This window comes from Passer montanus, unplaced genomic scaffold, assembly GCF_014805655.1.
Source record: "Passer montanus isolate IOZ18808 unplaced genomic scaffold, ASM1480565v1 scaffold143, whole genome shotgun sequence".
Taxonomy (NCBI): domain Eukaryota; kingdom Metazoa; phylum Chordata; class Aves; order Passeriformes; family Passeridae; genus Passer; species Passer montanus.
The window spans coordinates 60,925-80,263 of NW_024361275.1; the positions used below are offsets into that span (position 1 = coordinate 60,925).

Below are 19,339 nucleotides of genomic sequence, written 5' to 3' on the forward strand. Positions count from 1 at the left end.
AAGGATAAAGGAATTCACAATTGAATTTCCAATAGCCTGTTCTTTCCCCTTTCCGTAGGACAAGACATTTGGATGGATAACAACACCACCCACAGTTATGTGAATAAGACACTCTAAGAATCCAGACTTTGCTCCATAACAGGCTCTAAGAATCCAGACTTTGCTCCATCAGGGCACAAACCATATCTTAATCATAAGCCAAGAGGGAAAAAAGATAGGACTGGACAGCTAATGCCAAGCATGTCACCTGCCTGGCAGGGCTGTGCTCACTGGGCTGGCACGCCCTGCAACAACCACAGCAGTGCCTGGCAGCCGAGCCAGCCAATGGGCCGTGCCTGCATGGTCCTCTTCTCTGACAATCCATCCAGATTTGCTAATAAAAGCGATAAGAAAATCTGTGGTGGGTTGTGCGTGACTCCCGCAGGAGAGTTGTGAGAGCAGAAGTGCTCAAAACCAAATCAGTTCATTTTCAGCCCACTGTTCCAGCACGCCCTGGTAACCAGAACCACCTGAGAGGGTTACACCACAGATTCTTCTGGTCTAGTGCCCTATCCCTGACAGTGTGGCTCTGGCACATAAAAATCACAGAGTGATTTCACTGAGTGCAGAGTGATCTCCCCTAAGGACACATTCTTCCAGCCTGCAACAATCAGGAACTCCTAGAGCTGGAGGTCACACACTGACCATCACGTTTCAGAGATTCTGAAACCCATCTCTGCCATTGAGGTGTCTGGTTCCTTTTGGAATCTGTGTGTATTTTCAGTCTTCATGCCATCTCGTAGCAACACGTTCTACAAATCAGCTGTGTTGAAAAAGGACTTCCTCAGCCTCCTGTCTAATAAATTATTTTGCTGGATGCACTTCCTCTGTGCTGTGAGAAATAGCAAAGTTTATTAAGGTCAGTCTTTGCTCAACTTTTCCCTGCTGAATACTGTATTACAGACGTTTGCTCTTTCCCAGTATCATCTACTTTTGCTTCTTTAGTCTCTCTTCCTACAGAAGCTATCTGCAATCATCCCTATTCCACTTTTCTGTATCATTTCCAGGTCTACATTACTCTTTCTGAAAGAGGGTGACCAGCTGGTATGTGATACCCAGATGCAGGCACAACATGTGTATCTAGTATACATGAACATATACCAGCAAATTTTGTTTCCAGTGTTTTTTTGGCTACAGCTGAACATTTAGCTGATGTGCTCAGATAACAATCCACAGTGACTCCAAACAGCTTCTTGTGGGCAGTGAGAAACTGCTTCCAGATCACCAAATGTGTCATTTATCAGCAGGACCTCCCATTTGCTGTTTTACCATACTAATAGTTCTGCAAGATGCTCCTGTAATTCCTCAATAAGTTTTCAAACAAACCACCCTGACCAACTTAGAATCACTAGAAAATCTTCACTATGTCTTCCAAACCACAGCTAGATGTGTTGTACAGGATCCCTGTGGGACAAGGCACTGCATGTACCAGAGCTTTGATGCCCTGCAAAGCACAGCACTTTTTGACAAGGAGTGCTCCAAGCACAGTGACCAGGAATGCTACATAACCTTATAGGCTCCTTCCAACCCAAACCACTCTATGTTTCCTGGCTACCAGGAACCTGTTAAGAAAATAAAGCTTTAATTGAAAATATGATTCAGTGCCATCATCATTCAGCCAAGGATCCCTAAAAGAGCCTGCAGTGTTGGGTGGCTGAGAATAAGCTCATCTATGGCTCCACTGAGGACTGAGGTGGAAGTGCAGAGTCCACATCAATGCTTAAAGACTACAAATATGCTCACCAAACACTCACCCCAGGCACAGAGATGTGAACTGTGGAAACCATAATTTCCAGTCCAGGCAAACACACACAAAAATGAGGAGACAGAGTGTGATAGATGAGTAATGCAATGACTGACTCTCACAATTAACAGACAAATATCATGTATATAGGTTAAGGAAAGTTTTATAGATTTATAGTTATGTTTTACCCCCTTGCATTGTTATCAAGGGACAGCAAGGATTTGGGAGGGCTGGCTTGTCACCATGGATCTCCAACCAGGATTTGAGGAAGTAAACTCCACCACTGGACAGCAAAGGAGTCGATGGACAGAACTTTGGGAGGGGCAAAAGGGTTAAAAGGCGAAACTTCCATTATGTGGATAAGCACATGGTGGGGAAAATCCTTTGCTCCCAGTACTGTAATATTTTCTCTATTCGGTCTTCTGTTGTATTTTTGATAAGATTTAATAAACCTTCCTAAATTTATGAAAAGTGAGTAGCTGTTTCTCACATGGAAAAACTATTGGCTTCAGGTGAGCAGCAGGTATCAGCAGCAAAACCTCAATCAGGCTTCATGTTCCAGAATCAGAAGAACAGAGACCTAGAGCCAGCAAACCTCATTAAACACCCTGCTATGAGTCCAGGGCTTTGGTGAAGAACTAGGAATTAAGTATTCAGTGGAAGGCAGATTATGTAAGAAAAAAACAATCTGGGGGTAGCCAGCCTCCCTGTACATCTGGGAGGGACACTGCAAGGTTTAACGTGAAGCACTCCAAGTTGAGCTGGCAAACCAGCAGGTTCTGATGCCTGGCCCAGCTGCAGCAGAGGTTACCACAAGAAAGAGCATCAGGCAGCTACAACTACATACAGTAATGTCATTTTATATATTCCCAGAGCTCAAAGTCCAGGGATGGAGTGGAAAAGGGTGACGGAGCACTTAATCTATCCCTCATCTGTTTTGTACAAAATACTGCTCACAGTCCCAGAAGGGAGACACAAATGAGGTTTTAATAAATCATAAGCCCTATGCAATATTATGGTTTGGGACATCACGTTCTCCAGCTCACATTAAAAAAAAAAAAAAATTCCTGGACATTGTCCATTGAATACTGCCCTGTCAACAGATGCATTGATCCATCCAAAAGGTAACACAATGAAGCCACTGAGTAAGGAAAATGCAGGATACGAGGCATCTTGCGCAGGAAAATGTGTCAGACAGCATCTGCTGCCACAGCAAAAACTGAAACAGAAGCAGAACTGCAGAGAGACTACTGCACAGCCACAAACCAGGCTTGCACCTTCTGAATAGTCTATGATCCCTTATCCACAGCCTGAAGGTTTTTGAGGGATGACTGCCAGGAGGTAAGGAAGCCTCTGAAGCAGCTGCTCTAGGTGTTGCTGTCTAAGACAAAATGATGCAAACCCACTGCTGCCAGCAAAAGGTCACCAGACTGGAACCTTGCCCAGCAGCTTCTACAAAGCACACTAACTAGGAGACTTTCAGACTGCAATTTTTCAACATGAGAGTACAAATTAGTTTTCTAAATACAGACCTGTACTCTTCATGGAATGAATGGCCTGGATGCCCGCAGGGCTGATGGAGGTTAGCACTTGATGACACAAAAGCCTTCAGTTTAAAATCCAGGGCAGCTACTGACTCCCTGAGTCACCTTGCTGTGCATACTTGAGGCCCCAGCTCCCTGGTGAACGAGGAAATATTGATGCTCCCTGCCTCTCCGAGGAGCCAAAATGCAATAAAGCTTAAAAGATCTCAGGATCCCTGCCATAAATGCCAAAGTTAAGGGAGGCAAACAGGATTGCTCATTATGTGCAAAAGCCAGGCCTCTTCTATGAAGTGCCTGATTTGGATGTGGAGGCAGGATGCAGCCAGTAACAAAAACATCGGCCTTCCCTGGAGACACACTGCTCAGATCAGACCCTGCTGTGTTTGTGGGGTGATGTGATGTGATGTGGGGCTGGTGATGGCACCTGCAGGCCTGGCACTCAGGTCTGAGAACAGCTGCTCTCGCACTGCACACAAGGAATTCAGCAGCACAGCCCTCACCAGGACACACACAGCTCCCCCACAGCCAGGCACGATGCTCACGGAGAACCTACAAAAAGCCAGCAGTTGGGTCATATGTTTTCCTAATTCAGAGGAAGCCTGGCCCAGCTCCGACATCTCACAACATCTCCTGGTGTTGAGAGTGGGGGTTGGAAAAGTCGAGATCCATTTATAGCTGAAAAGTCTAGCAGAGGGCTCAGTGTTGTGTAGAAAAGCAGAAGCTGACAGCTCTGTACAGTCAGCTCCACCCAGCTGGAGAGGAGAGGCAGGCTGGGGAAAGAGGCAGGGGTATGGAAACCTCTTTCCTTCAAGCTGGGAGTGATGGGAGAGGTGCTGGCTTCCCTACAGCGCCAAGAAGAGAAATACTCTCTACTTCTAAATGCAGGGCAGCAGAAGACCAGCTTTGGAAAAAACTGAAGAGTAGCTGTGCTGCAGATAGGGCCAAAAGCACTCAGAGGTCAAGCCCAGGCTGCAGGGCTCTGCACCCTTCTTCTGAGCCCTTCATCACATCCAGCCCTGCAGTAACACAGACCTTTATCACAGGGACAGGGACAGGGCTGTCTGGGAGCTGTGGCTGGGAACTCAGCCCCACGCTTATTGCTTATTGAGAAATGGCAGCTCCCTCACTCCAGCACATTTACATCAGCCAACACATCAGCAGATGTAGCAGAATGTCCTTGCCAGCCCTCATGGAAAAAGCTTGGCCCTGAGGACAAGGCACCAGTTTAAATCATCAGCATGCGCAGACTTATCCTGTGATGACTTCAGCTCCTCCCCATGTTGTCAGGCATGAGAGAAGAGGTATTTATGTAGCTAACCTAATTTAGCTAACAATTGTGCATATTCATAAGAAAATTAAGAAAAATAACCACTAAAACTGTGTTAAAGAACACAGAGATGATGAGGCTGCAAGAAAAGCAAACACAGTCCTGGCTAGGCGAGGCAGTGAAATACCAGAGCTATTGTATAGGCACTGATAAAAGAAGCATCATGCAAAAAAAATTCTTGTCACCCACATTTAAAAATTATAAACTCAAATGAACAGGTGCAGAAAGGGCCTGAGGGAAACAAAAACCCTATCAAACAAGAAGAAACTTAAGAGCCTGGCTTGTTTAGCCTAGGCAAATGTAGGCAGAGAGCGGATAGGATTGCTGTCTAAATATATCACAAGAGACAAACAAAAGTGCTGAAGCAAAAGTATAAAGCTGGCATGACAACAAGAGAATAAATGCAGTGAACACATTTAGGTTAAAAATTAGAGAGAGAGGAAAATCAACCCTTAGGACAGGAAGCTTTCCAACTGGAATACCTGGATTTAGGATGAATTTTATCAGAGGTCTCATGGGGTTAGAGGATACAGTGCGTGTGCTCACAGATATCCAAGAGGGCCTTTATGCTCCTGGTTTTGTTCCAGCTGGTAATTAGCACGGGTCATTACTGAGATGTCTCCATTCATACAACAGACTTTGCTGAGTATCCAACTGGAGAGCCCAGGGCAAGCATGTAGTGCTCCTCTGCCCTCCCATTTCCTAAGAGCTGCTCATGAGTAAGGACTTCCAGGCTACAGGTCAGTGGGCAGAAAGTTGTGTGGATGCACACGGGCAGAGCGAGAGCTACTGGAATGCAGGCGTTGCAGTTAGCAATGGAAAACACCCCTGAGGTGCCTCTGCCCAAACACACCTGCTGCCCCATGGTATTAGGGACAGAGATTGCTCACTGTCACCCTGTGGGTTCAGGAGAGAGCTGTTCCAAGCTCTCTGCTGCAGTGTAAGACAAGGAAACACGTCATCACTGGTTATCAAAGAATCACAGAATGGTTTGCATTGGAAGGGATCTTAAAAACCACCTTGTTCTATCCCCCTGCCACGGGCAGGGACACCCTGCACCAGACCAGGCTGCTCAGAGCCCCATCCAACCTGGCCTTGAGCACTCCCAGGGATGAGGCACCCACAGCTCCTCTGGACCTCCTGTTCCAGTGCCACAACACCATCACAGCATTGCCATTCTCGACCCTCAAGCAGGGCAGCAAGTATAGGTACAACAGCAAAACAATGTTCAGACTCTGGATGTTTATATTATGGAATAACAAGGAGGCAAAAAGGGAGATGGTGAAAACAAAATCCAAACTCTATTTCAGGGATTAATTTTTGACATATCTATGAAACACCAGAGCTTCATAAGAGACTAAGTGATAATTTTCAGACACCGCACAGACGATGACACGCGGTTTGACCTCCCCCGGCGAGGCAAGCTGAGCACCGCGCACACGAGAAGCGGCGACCCCGCTCCTCCCCGCGCAGTTCCCGCACAATTCCCGCAGTTCCCGCACTGTCCCCCCGCCCTACCACGGTCCCTTACCGCTCTCCCGCACCGCTCCGCTGTTTGCAGCCGCTCCGCGGGGCGGGCTCTCCGCGCCGCCCGCCCCCACCGGCTCCTCCGCGTAAGGATGTCTGACGTTTCCTCCGAGTTTCCTCTTGAAACATCCTAGCCAGGATGGAAAATTTTGGGAATTTGTGTGCTTCCCGCGTCAGGATACCGGATGAAAAGGTCTCAGATCCGTTGTGCCACAGACCGTCCCCCCCCCGTGCACTTCTGTGTGTAAACTCGTTACATCAATTGAGTGCCAAGGAATCTACCATCCCAATATTCTCTTTTTATTTAAAAAAAAAACACAATTATTTTACAAAATCAGGAGTGATGTAGGACAGACATCACTGCCAGCTGATGTGTTTCAAATGCTGATTGTGTCAAACCACTAAAAGAATTGTATCTGGTGCAAGCTCACCAACAGCTTTATTATCCCCTACATGTTGTAGCCAACATTTTCAAATCCCCTTTTAGCCAGAAGGTGAGTACTTTGCACGTAAACCGTATGAGAAGAGAGGCACACTGTCAGATTTTCCTTGCTCTGTCAGCACAAGGTCTGCCTCTGCTGCTCTGCAATATATTCTGCTGCATCAGATGCCAGGAACAGCTTTGACAGGGCTTTCAGTCCCCAGACCAGTCTGGGTATCATGGGGATGTCTGCTTATCTCACAAATTCTCCTTTTTCCCCTAACCCCGGGCAGGCTGACAGTGAAAAACATAATCCTCGTCAGAAAGCCATGATTGTCTCTGCAAAGCGAATGGTAAATCAGGGGGAGGTGACAAGCATTAACTACCACAGTGGTTTCCTCAGCCAGAGTGCAGGCTCTCACCTTACTTAGGTGTCTCATTCCAGGGGAGATCACCACATAATTTACTCCTTCCCTAGCAAGCAGCTCCTAGACACTGAAGTCTGGACCCAGTCCCAGCTCCAGTTTTGCACTGTCCATGCTGAAATTTAATACCACAGTTTGCAACAAGCCTCCCCAAGCAGCAGGTGCAACAGACTAGTATAGTTGTTTCTTTTTTTTCTTTCCTGCACTGAGTTAAAACACTGGGAGATGAAACCTTCTATTAGAGCTTAAAAATCTCTAATAACAGTAACTGCTGAAACTGGGACCACAGGCAGCAGGGTGTTCCATGAAATGGGGACATGGCTGGCCTCTTGCCATCATACACTGCCTCCTGACAGCTCAGAGACTCATGGCAGAGTCTCATAAATATCAACTGGTCACTGCACAAAAATATCCAATTCAAATTAAGGAAAGAGTCTAAATTTGTATAATGGAGCTGAAAAAAAACCCCAACCTCAACAAAAAAAACCCGAAAACAAACAAAAAACCCCACCCCCGTAACAACAGCCAGAGGCTTAGTCCTCTGCACAAAAAAAGCTGCATTTAGACAGCTCAGCAGTGCTGGCAGGACAGACTCTCATGCTGCCACGCTGGCCTTCCACCCAGTAACCCTGCTGATTATGGAGTTGGTGTGACAAAACAGCAAGCAAATCCCAGTCTCTCAAGATCACCATATCTTTAGCTGCGTCTGTGCATTTTAGGTCCCTCTGCTGGCAGTCAGACTGGCAGGATTTTCAGCTCTCTACTAACCATGTTTGATAGATAACCTGCTTCCAAGTAAAATTTGAGCCAGTAGAGAGAAACACTGCAGAGGCTCCTGAGGCCTCACTAAGCTGCTCTGAATTGTGGCCACTCTGCTCATCAGGGAGGGTGAGGATGCCACCAGGCCATGCTTCATCCCTTACACTGAACCCCAGCACCAGTGGAACAAAGGCTGTTTCAGCTTCTGGCCATGAAATAGCTTTTCTGGCTAAAATAATTCTGGTGTGATCACCACCAAGCCAGATGTGCACACACCTCGTTCTGTTAAGGGGGCAGATGCCTCGTGCTGGCAGCTCAGGTGAGCCCTAACCATGTAGAGCCTTCTCAGGGGCCAGATTTCATGGTTTGAGCCATAAGGAAGCCTGAGCGCCTTTTTTATTTTAAGTCAAAATGAAATGGCTGGTGCCCAGTTACAAAACTTCAGAGGCTTCTAAGGACAATAATCCTTTACAAGAGCAGATTTGCAACCCAGATAAATCAGGGCAGGCTGATGACTGTCAGCTCCTGGTCCCTTGACCTACTAAGGGTTTCTCTGAGCTTGCAGCACTTTCTGATGGCAGATGTGGGAAGAGGGTGGTGTTTGGGTACTGGCCAACTCTTGAGAAAGTGGATCACAGTCAAAAGGCTACAAAGTCACACATGTTACAAAGGTCGTGGATTTGTGGGTTGTGTGGCTGGACCTAAGGCACACCTGGGGTCAATATTGTCACCCCAGTAATACGGCCCAGAGTGGATTAATGAAGAAAAATGAAGGCACATGACTGAGAAAGACATTGCCAATTCAACCTTTTCCTCAGACTGAAATTCTCCTTGCTCTGAGGTATATAGTTAGAGGGGAAAAAAAAAATAGCATTATGAACAATCTCAGGAGCAGAGATGCCTCCCACAGCACGTTCTCTCTTGTGCCAGGGAGGCCTCGGGGATACCATGCAACTCCATGCTCCAACTCACCCTGCCTGCCTTCCCCAGCAGCAGCACACACCTCTGGAGAAGAAACTAGAATCAGAGGGTGCATGTGGGTGAAAGGAAAGCCCCAAGTCCTTGATTTGGCAGCTCACAGGGCAGAGCTCTGGGCAGCCACTGGCTCGGTGCCCTGCAGGCAGCACAGCCTATTCTCCTGACAGCCCTTTACTTTGGTTTGCTTTGTTAATTTTTCAGGGGAACAGAGGGGAAACGGGTGTGTGTGTGTCTTTTTTCTCCTGTTTTTTTTTTTCCTTTGTTACAATCCTTTGTGTTTATATTTGTCACTGTTGGGTGAAAATGTTCCCGTTGTGGCAAAAGGCGATTTTGGCCGCATGTTCCTGCCAGACATGATGAGGGCTCCGAAGCCGTGCTGGTGAGAGAAGGCGTAGCCAGAGCGGCGGGTGCTGGTCCGGCGCAGGCGGCGCTTGGGAGAGGGTGGAGGGGGCCGCTTCTTGGCCTCCTTGATCTTCAGCAGCACCTGGGAATCACAAAAGGAGGCGGAAAAAGTGGAAGGTTATTCATCCTTATTCACAAGCACAGTGGGAGAGGAGCAGAGAAAGGGAGACAAAAGCAGGGATCCAAAGAAAAAACGAGGAAAGGGCATCTTTATTCTATTCTTAAAGGTGTTAATGGCCACGTCATCTGTAAATTATGGGAGGGAATGATTTCCATTTTCCAAGTATTCCTCACTTCTCTGCAATGCCATGGCTTGGGTACGACTGTAGGACTTTCAGTCAAATCACCCAAAATGGGAAAGTAATCCCAACAAGTCAAAATTCCAGAAAATAAATAAAGAAACATTTAAGAATTGGCATATTTAATATAGAAAACAGACTACTAAAGGGAGTTTCTGGTACATAAAATCTTCTTATGATTATAATGATTAATGTCATAGATGTTAACATATATATAACAATATATATGTTAACAATATATATAATACATATAACAAATAATGTTATAGAATCATAGAGTGGCTTGGAAGGACCTTGAGGAAAATCTCATTCCAAGCCCACTGCCACTACATCAGGTATATCAACACCCCATGCAACCTTGTCTTGAATGCTTACAGGGATGATAGAGAGATTCCTGTATTCCTTGGCAGATGGGAAATAAATACTGCACTTTATTTGCACGTAGTGGGCTTTCTGCTCCCAGGTGGCTACTGAGTTTGTCTACCAAGAACCTGTTCAGAAGGTCTAATGCTCAACAGAACCCCCAGCTGCCAGACTCCTGTGACTCTTGCTTGGCACAATGGCAGTGGCAGGTGCTGGGCCTCTCTGAACATCAGGCCAGCTGGGGGACTCTATAGAGCTGGAAACCCACTCCTCTCCTGTGACCATTCACTTACAAGAGGAGGCAGAGAAGGAATTTTGTGCTAGAGAGGGAGGGAGAGGGACAATCAGCAGTGAGAGGCTGGGATTCTGGATGACAGCTGTGTTTGACTTCTGCTCAGCTGGGGTAAACTCAGCCCATTTTTACACCCCCAATTGCCTTGAACTGTGTCCCAAGGACCTCCCTACCCTCTCTGTAAGGGCTGAGAATTCCCCTAACATGTTCTCCTAATCCCAGCTGCCTCCAAGTGTGTCCCAAGGACCTCTCTACCCAGCAGTCTTCTCTAGCACCCACCTACCCTCTCTGAGAGGCTGAGAATTCCCCTAACATGTTCTCCTACAGTAACAGAGAAGGTGTGGAACTCCACAGACATCCCGAGGATGACCAGGGAAGGCGTCAACTGCGGTGCCTTCCCCTGGGGCTGTGCTCTGACCCCGATTCTCAGCAGCTCGGCGCAGGGAGAGGAAGGAAGCACGAGGTGGCAGTAGCATTCAGCAAATGCTCCTGTTTGGAAGCGAGCCCGGGGAGCTCGGAGTGCGCTGATGTTCTTGAGGGGTCCCTTGGCTGCAGTGAAAAGTGCATTCCCACTCCACTCCATCACTCCCTGCCTCTCCTTGCCCTGGTGCCCTCATCTTCACATTCCCGGGGATGGAGGGAAACTGGTTTCAGAGGGGGCATATAGCCACTGGCTACAAAAAGTAAATTCTGAAATAAATTTTAAAATCCCCAGCAAACATATATTCCCCAGTAGAGGCTGAAAGCCTGTGGTCTGCCAGGCTAAAAACTGCACAGCGTCAGGGCAGGAGGAACATGCCACTCCTTTGCCACTGAGCCACAGCGCTTAAACCCTGCACCTAAAAATAGTGCAGCTTTCCTGCCTCAGAGCAGTCTAATCCACATCTAAATAATCTCAGCCTTGGTCCCGGCTGCAGATGGTTTGAACAGTGCCAAACCCCAAATTCAATCCTCCTTCTCTGGGGAGTCAGGGACAGACGGACGGCAGCAGTTGCACAGACATGGACACACACCCCAAGCCCGTGCAATGTGGCTCCACGGTGAGCCTAGCCCATGGTAAGCAGGATTTCTGGTTTAATGAGGTATCTCCTTACTTTGTCACTGGGAGTTGGCTTTAACTGAGCCTTGAGGAATCGAAAGCCAACCACTGGCAGCACGCAGAGGGTGATGCTGAGGAAGATGGCCAGCCACACGTTGGGTTGGCTGAGGGTGTTACGAGCCGTACCTGGAAAACAATGATTACATGATTAAAACTGTAAAAGCAGCACCTCCCACCAGTATTGCTCCCTGTTGCTCTCTGTGATTTCAGAGCACCTGGCAAACAGACCAAAATACAAGGCAGACATCGTCTCAAACAGTGAAATCAACTGGCTGTAGAGAGAACTGCAAAGCCAGTGTCACTTCTGAGATGAGCAATGAAAAATGCAACATCATGATTGCAGCAACATCCCAGGTGGACAAGGGTGTCAGAGTGAGCCTTTTCTCTCTGTGGAGAGTCAAATCACAGCAAAGGATTGATATAAACATTCAGGAGATGTTACACAGCAGCCCAGGACTCCAGTGCAAAAGGAGGAATAATCCTTTCTTGCTTCCCAACACCATTTCCTAAAGGATATGGAATACTGGCTCTGCCCAGCAGCTGATGGGAATCACAACCCTTTGTGAGAGGAGCATGTGTTGCTCTGGGGATCTGCACAGACAATGTAGCATAATGGGAGTATTGGCAGCACCACTGCCACATGGTGGCATATCACTGACAGCTCCTTTGAAACCAAAGTGCTCACTTCTGGCTTTTACAAAACTGAGGGAATGTAAAATAGAACAAACAGTCTGCAAAACCCTCATTACAGGGCTTAATGATGCTGGTGTTGGCAGTATATTTGCTGAATATTTTCTTTGCAGTTGGCCAAATTCTGCTGTAATACAACTTCACTGAAATTTAAGTAAACAAGTTGTCTTAGTCCAGACTAGAAATACTTTCCTTAAAAATTATTTCAAACTGGGACCTCATTAAATAGCCCTCAGCATTATGTCTCCTATGACCAATGTAGTAATAACAGAGCAGCAGATGAGATACCCCTGGCAAGTGAGTTAGGATCATCACAGAATCCTCAAGATGGGAAGAGACCTTCAAGATCATCCAGTCCAACTGTCCACCTGTCCTGGGAAACTGAACAGACATTCTGACTTCTCTCACTCAGCATTTCTGATTCTTAAAGCCATCTCAAAGTGGATGTGATCATCTGCTTGAAAAATATCTTGCAATAACTAACCTGCATCTCAGATATTTCTAAGTTGGTTAAGCCCCTTGATATTGCAGTGAAGATAGACAAAATAAGTTTTTACCGAAAAAGTCAGTAAAAAATGAAGGCATTGATTAATACAAAAAACTGAGACTTGAAATAAAAAGTGTTGGGATTTCATAATTAGAGACTCATAACAATGTTGTATCTATATTGGCTGTGGATGCACAGAGCTATTAAAAACATCTGAATTACTTTGCTTTCATGTAAGTACATGTTCTTCCTGGTCAAAGTCTCAGGAGATGGAGTATTTTTTTATCTTTCATTTTTTGCATGTCTTCAGAAATCTGTTACGTAAAATAACTACAAAGTTACCATTGGTATGTTTTGTTGTTGGGGAATTTGCCATTTCACCTGGCAGAAGGCTCACCATAACCACATGGCATTTTTCTCATGTCTGACTGGATGTTGTACTTCTATGCCTTCCTATGCCAAAATGTTAACTTATTTACAAAGATTACACATCTACAAATAAGATGCTCCTAGACAGCTGTAAAAATTGGATATCTGGAACCCAAATATAGAAGAGCAGCAGAAAGCACTCCATTAGGTTTATTTAAAGGACCATTCCCATGACTGCATGGGAATCTTACACAAGGAAGAAAACATGACACACATTCACCTGAATGAGTGGGATTCAAAATAAATCCTAGCAACTGTCAGAAATATCCTGGCATTTCTTGAAGAAAAGGCAACCAATATATCCTGAAATATACCTAGAAATACTTGGAAACTTAGCCCTGCAGTATGTCCATTCTGAGCGCAATCCAGATTTGTCCCAAGGCTTACCAATGAAGGGAAAGGAGGCTGTGAAGATCAGGTACATGCCATCACTGTACATGGTGAAGGTGATAGCAAAATAAACAGACAGGCTGCCCCAGATGAAGAACTGGTTGACAACTGTCCAGTAAGAGGTGTCCAAACCAATCTGAAAGAAAAGAGCAAGGCAGGTATTGTCAGTGCCTTCCTGTGCTGAACACAGCTTGTCCTCTGCTTTGTACATCTCCCCCTGAGAATGCTATTCATTCAAGCCTCAAGAAATACCAAGTCACAAATCATAAGATTCTGGGAAACCATTCAAGGGAAGGTTACTACATTTATCCTGTTGTTCCCTCTTCTCAAGCATTCAGTAGTGGCCAGTCCTGGAGACAGGATATTAAGGACTTTAAAGACCATCCTGTTCCAATCCCACTGCCTTAGGCAGAGACACCTTCCACTAGACCAGGTTGCTCAGAGCCCCATCCATCCCAACCTTGAACACTTCCAGGGTTGGGGCATCCACAGCTTCTCAGGGCAACATGTGCCTGTACCTCAGCATCCTCACAGGGCAGAATTTGTTCCTAGTATCTAACCTAATCCCACTCTCATTTCAAAGCCAGTAACTCTTCTTCTGTTACTACATGCCCATGTCTAAAGTCCCTCCCCAGCTGTCCTGTGGCCCCTGGTAAGTACTGCAAAGCTGCAATGAGGTCTCCCTGCAGCCTCCTCTTCTCCAGACTAAGCAATCCCAGTGCCCTCAGCCTCCTTAGCAGAGGTGCTCCAGCCCTCTGATCAACTTCATGGACCTTCTCTGCTCCAACAGGCCCTCATCCTTATGCTTTGGGCCCCAGAGCTGAACACAGCAAGTTCAAACAAGTCAGGCTTTATTTCCCCACTCCTTAGCTCTAATGTAGATTGAAAGTTAGAACAAGCCTGCAAAGACTTTTGACAGCAGGAACTATTATCCAGGGAAGTGTGATTGATTGGTTTTCTTTTAAGAAATCTCTCTCATCCTGATAGTACCATCTGAATTTTCTACCACCAAGTCTTAGCTATTTCTTCCAGCAAGTTCAGGCTGCACCACTCATACATCATGCACTGGGCCAGGCTGCAGAGACATCTCCATAATGGAGAACCTATAAATAACTGCCTGATGGCAGACAGACAATCCTGGGCTTCAAAACCTTCCCATAAAACTAGAACATGTCCTTCTCCATTCCCTGCCTTAACTAATTTGTCTGTTATGACTGCAATCTTCCCAAGGCAAAGACTCTTCTTCCCTGTCACCCTGATCTTTTATAACATACAGATCTCCTGTTCTATTGAGCTGAGGAGATTAATCTGGTGTCAAGAGATTTTTTTGCAAGAATGCACAATGCAGTAACAAATAAAATGCTGTCAATAGCCCTCCAGATGCTGCTACCATGAAACAACAACTAATTCCTAAAAATATTACCTGGAATGCCTTACCTGTACAGACACCACGATCAGTAAGCAGGTCTGGGCCATCAGAGCAAAGGACTGGTAGTCAGCAATGGCCTTCCCATCACTCCTCATTGTATTGTACATGGCCCCATAGGGGATGAAGAAGAGGATGAGGGAACTGTAGATCCCTTGCAACATGCACTTGACAAACACCACCTTGTTAAAGTAGAGGTTTTGCTGGCCAGGCACATATAGCTGAGGGAACAGCATGCTCCAGCGATCATCCACATCCTGGAAGCAGAGAGGAGACAGTCAGATTTGCTGGCAGCTACCCAAGCAAATACACAGACCCAGTTAGGGCTGCCATGTCCCTGTGACATGCATTTCCATGAGAAAAGACCTAGCACATAATTCACTCTGTTGTGCTTACTGGCATGGCACATCCCAAGGTCACCTGGGCAGATTTTCCATAATGCATTTTCCATAATGCTTTCTTGTGCTAAAAAAAAATTTGACAGCTGATAAAAAAAGAAAGAATATACTCTTCATCTAAAGCAGACTGCATGGTCTGTTCTCCAGAGAATTCCCATGCAATTCTCTCCAGAGAATTGATGAAGCTAAGGGTTAGAAAATACCTCTCACACAGGCAAGACTGTGTGACTTGGATCCCTTAAGTGTCCAGAGCAGAACACTGAACCACTGGAAAGTAACCAATTCCTATTCATTTAACTTGTAAAATGCATATAGGAACAGCTTTATTGCTCCTTTGTCTTGTCAAACAGTAACAGTGAGGTTGAAATTTGAGTGAGATTACCACAGGAAAAACTCACTAGGAAGGCTGAACTTGCAAGATCTGGTTTCAAAGATCCAGTTAGTTAATTGTTTTGTCTGGTCATTAGGAAGTCAGTTGCCATGCTTCAGGAACACAGGTAGTGGGGTATGACTGCTCCAGGGGAGGGTTGCAATGGCATCTGGTGCTGTAGACAGCAGCCTAACCCAAAAATCTCATCACGCACTGAAACCTACAGGCCAAATCAGGATAATCATATATATCTCAACTCCCTGTCCCTCACAGGACTGCTTAAACCCAAATCATATGACTAGGAGGGAATACCCCTTCTCTCTGGTACAACTTTTTTTGTGATTTAAGTTCTCTCTGTCAGATTATTATTTCAGGAGTTACCACAGTATGTAGCCAAAAGGTCAGCTGCTTTTGCTTCACAGAACCAGCTCAAAACACCTGACACAAAACCCCTAAAAATAAAATCCCCAAAGTAATGACAGAAACAGTACCTGATCAAAGAGACTCATTCCTAGCACTGGGAGAGAGGTGTACACCAAATTGTAAAGTGTAATGAACCACTCATCATAGACAGTCTGGGGAAAAAAAAAAAAACAAAAAAACAAAAACAAAGTGAATTCAGAAAAAAGCTGTATTTTCAATTTATTTGAAAGTATATGCAATTTCTTGCTGCAACACCTTGGTTTGAGTTGTTACTGAGACAAAAGGGATGAGATGACTCAAACTCAGCATCCCTAAACAGAAGAAGGATCATATTATGCCAGCCCAATCTGCTTAGCACCCATTGCTGGCTGTAGCCAGAGCAGGATCCCTCTGTACCACCCTGCACCCCCAACCTCTGGATATTGCACTCCCCATGTCTGTGTTTGGTTGGAGGCTGGTTTGCTGTGAACCAACACCAGTTTTTTCACTCTGGATGTGTTCCTCTGGCGAGCTCCTGATGCCCACAAGCATCTCATTAAACTGCTTGCTACAAATATGCTAACAGCCCAAGCACAGATCTTACAAGATCTGCACCAAACTCTAATCTGTGTCATCAGCTAATGGCTGCAATCACTTTGAATACTTTTGAAAATCCTTCAAGTGATGTATGTGCTTCATAATGTACCTAAATTCCAGAGAAGGTTTAGACTGGATATTAGGAAAAAATTATTCATTAAAAGGGTGGTCAGTGTTTAAAACACAGGTGGATGTGGCACTGGGGGACATGGTTTAGTGGTGAACATGGCAGTGTTGGGTTCATGGTTGGATTCGATCTTGAAGGTCTTTTCCAACCCTAATGATTATATGATTCTATAATGTATATGTTCTGTCTCCAGGCATCAGTCCTCCAGCAGCAGCTATAGAGGTAGCAAAATCTGCTTTATACCCAGGTGGCTAAAGAAGACAGATCTTTGTTCAGTGAGGTGGGAGGAATGGCTTAGTTTATTTCCTTGTAAAATGTTTCCAGATACTTCACTTGAAAATGCTAGATGTAGACTTACAGAACAGTTTTGGTTGGAAGAGTGCTGTAAAATTCATCTAAACCAACAACCCTCAAATCAGCACAGGCATCTTCAGCTAGGTCAGGTTGCTTGGAGCCCCATCTAACCTGACCTGGAATTTTTTTAGGAAGAGGGCATCAAATCACCACTCTGGGCAACTTCTGTCAGTGTTTTACAAACTTCATTGCAAAAAACTTTTGTTGTATCAATCTAAGCTTAGTTTGAAATCGTGACCCTTTGTCATATTGCATTAGGCCCTGCTAAGAAGTTCCTCTACAGCTCTCTTGTAGCACTTTTAGGTACTGTAAGGTGCTCTGAGATCTCCCTGAAGCTTTCTCATCTGCCAGCTAACCAGCCCTCCACCCTCAGCCTGTCTTCACAGCAGAGGCGCTGCCCTCTGACCATCTCCATGTCCCTGACACAACCGAAGCCGGACCCACCTGTGCTGAGAAGCCGGAGAAGAAGCCATACCAGAAGTGCACCAAGGTGAAGGCAAAATTCTTATAGAAGAAGTACTTGAGGAACTTGCACATGCGGATGTAGGACCAGCGCCCGTGCACCAGGAGCAGGCGCTGCAGGTAGCGGAACTGCGCGAAGGAGAAGTCGCTGGACAGGACCGCCTGCATCCCCTCCTGGCCGCTGATGCCGACCCCGATGTGGGCAGCTGCAACAAGAAGGTCGCTGGTCACGTCATTATACCGAGAGTTTTCACTGCCCCATTTTTCAAACGAACTATCCAGCACTGAACTCCGTGTTAATTCCCTCAGGCCTTCATCGAAAGTCAGAATGAAAAGTTATTAAAACAAACAAACAAAAATTTGGTGTACTAATTCTTTCAGCAGCCCTATGATTTTGGCTCTGTGATACATTTCCCATAAGTGGGCTTTTATTATTTGAATGACATTATAGGTTCAGTGACAGCTTATGTTTCTTTTCTGAATGCTTTCCAGCAGCACAAATACTGTTGTTTATAATGGCTGCTATTATGAAACAATAACTTTAATTTATATTGACGTGTGGCTTTTATTTAACATGCATGCATGTCCTTCCAGGAGCCTTAAAACATCATCCCAGACAGGCAAAATCTTCAAACCATTTTAAACCTCCTCAGACACTGTGCTAAAAGGCAGACTGTAGCCTTTTTATGTTTCCTGGGCTTTATTAGTTCAATCAAATAGTAAGATAGAAGAGTCACTTTTTTTTCTTAATAGTAACTTGCATTTATTAAACACGGACATAAGTTAAATGTGACAGCTAATTATACAGCTTTAACTAATGAATACAATCTTAATGGCTGAAGGTTGGTTAGATTCAGACATTTCCACTGAACTGAACTGATAAAATCCCATAGTCTCAATCCTCTTGTGGGGGGAGTGGATTAGTTTCTAATTATTATGCACACTTTAAATTTTTTCTCCTTTCTTTGCTGACTGCCTGACTTATCTCCCTTGCAGCTCTCTACTTAGCCTTTTCTTTCTTAATTAAGAGGCTCCAGTTAATCAATTCTTGCAAATTAACGCAAGGAATATTAGCAGTAGGTCTGTCTGAATAATCTTAATTTAATTATACCTAGTTAGGACTTTTTTCCATAAATTCAGCAAAGTAATGCAGCATCAAATGATGCTCATGGATGGAGAGGCCTGGAAGCCTACCATCTGTAACTCCAGGGAAATAATTAACAAACAGTCCTGACACAAATAAATGATGAAAAAAGCACCCCACATAATATTATACAGAATAGTTACAGTCACAAAGATTTTATTTCTGCTTTGAGTCAGGTCCTCTATGATCCAAACTGTTTGTTATATACATTGCCCTTGTGATGGTGGCCGTGCAGACACACTGATTGACATCACAGCCCAAGTGGGCTTTTCATAGAATCATAGAGCCATTTATGTGGGAAAAGACCTGTAAGATCATCAAGACCAACCATTTTTTTCTGCTCTAAGGTAGAACCAAAAAAATAGGCCCTTAGTGCAACCTTAGCTCCTGAAGGAGTCCAGTGTGACCCACAAGGCAGGAGACACAACTGACCTGTAGTGACAGTGCTCTGTGGAGATCTGCCAAAATCTGGGACACAGACACGTATTTCTACAAAGAGGGTGGTACAGGAGAGACTCGGATATGTGTTCCTGCTGCTAGCCTACCTCAGAGAGCAAATACCTCTTTGAGTCAGTCTGCTACAGCATGCTGGCTGTAGGCCATCACTCACTTTTGATCATGCTGACATCGTTGGCACCGTCTCCGATCGCCAGGGTCACGGCCTTCTTGTACTTCTTCACCAGCTCCACCACCTGGGCCTTCTGCAGGGGAGTCACCCGGCAGCAGATCACCACTTTGCACATGCAGGCAGTTCTCACCAGCTCCAGCTCCAGGTTCCCTTCCAGCGCGTAAGCCTGGAGAGGAGGAAAGGGAGCGCTCAGGGCAGGCTCACAGCAATTCCTGC

General features: G+C 45.5%; 2 protein-coding genes across 4 annotated transcripts in view; both read right to left on the reverse strand.

Annotated features, from left to right (window-relative positions):
- RUSC2 (RUN and SH3 domain containing 2) overlaps nucleotides 1-6,330 on the reverse strand; it is a 58,571-nt gene extending 52,241 nt beyond the window's left edge. For 2 of the 3 annotated variants that reach the window (XM_039700709.1, XM_039700708.1), the window contains exon 1: nucleotides 6,186-6,330. The gene's annotated coding sequence lies outside the window, so the exon portion shown is untranslated. The remainder of the gene's footprint in view (nucleotides 1-6,185) is intronic. The other variant, XM_039700715.1, reaches the window with a different exon arrangement.
- Nucleotides 6,331-6,465: 135 nt separating this feature from the next.
- Nucleotides 6,466-19,339, reverse strand: part of LOC120498235 (phospholipid-transporting ATPase ID-like) — a 75,134-nt gene continuing 62,260 nt past the window's right edge. The window contains exons 22-28 of the mRNA XM_039700717.1: nucleotides 19,106-19,289; nucleotides 17,334-17,557; nucleotides 15,901-15,984; nucleotides 14,653-14,898; nucleotides 13,213-13,351; nucleotides 11,215-11,345; nucleotides 6,466-9,248 (exon numbers count right to left, since the gene is read on the reverse strand). Coding sequence (XP_039556651.1) covers nucleotides 9,027-9,248; nucleotides 11,215-11,345; nucleotides 13,213-13,351; nucleotides 14,653-14,898; nucleotides 15,901-15,984; nucleotides 17,334-17,557; nucleotides 19,106-19,289 — 1,230 coding nt within the window. The 3' untranslated portion in view covers nucleotides 6,466-9,026. The remainder of the gene's footprint in view (nucleotides 9,249-11,214; nucleotides 11,346-13,212; nucleotides 13,352-14,652; nucleotides 14,899-15,900; nucleotides 15,985-17,333; nucleotides 17,558-19,105; nucleotides 19,290-19,339) is intronic.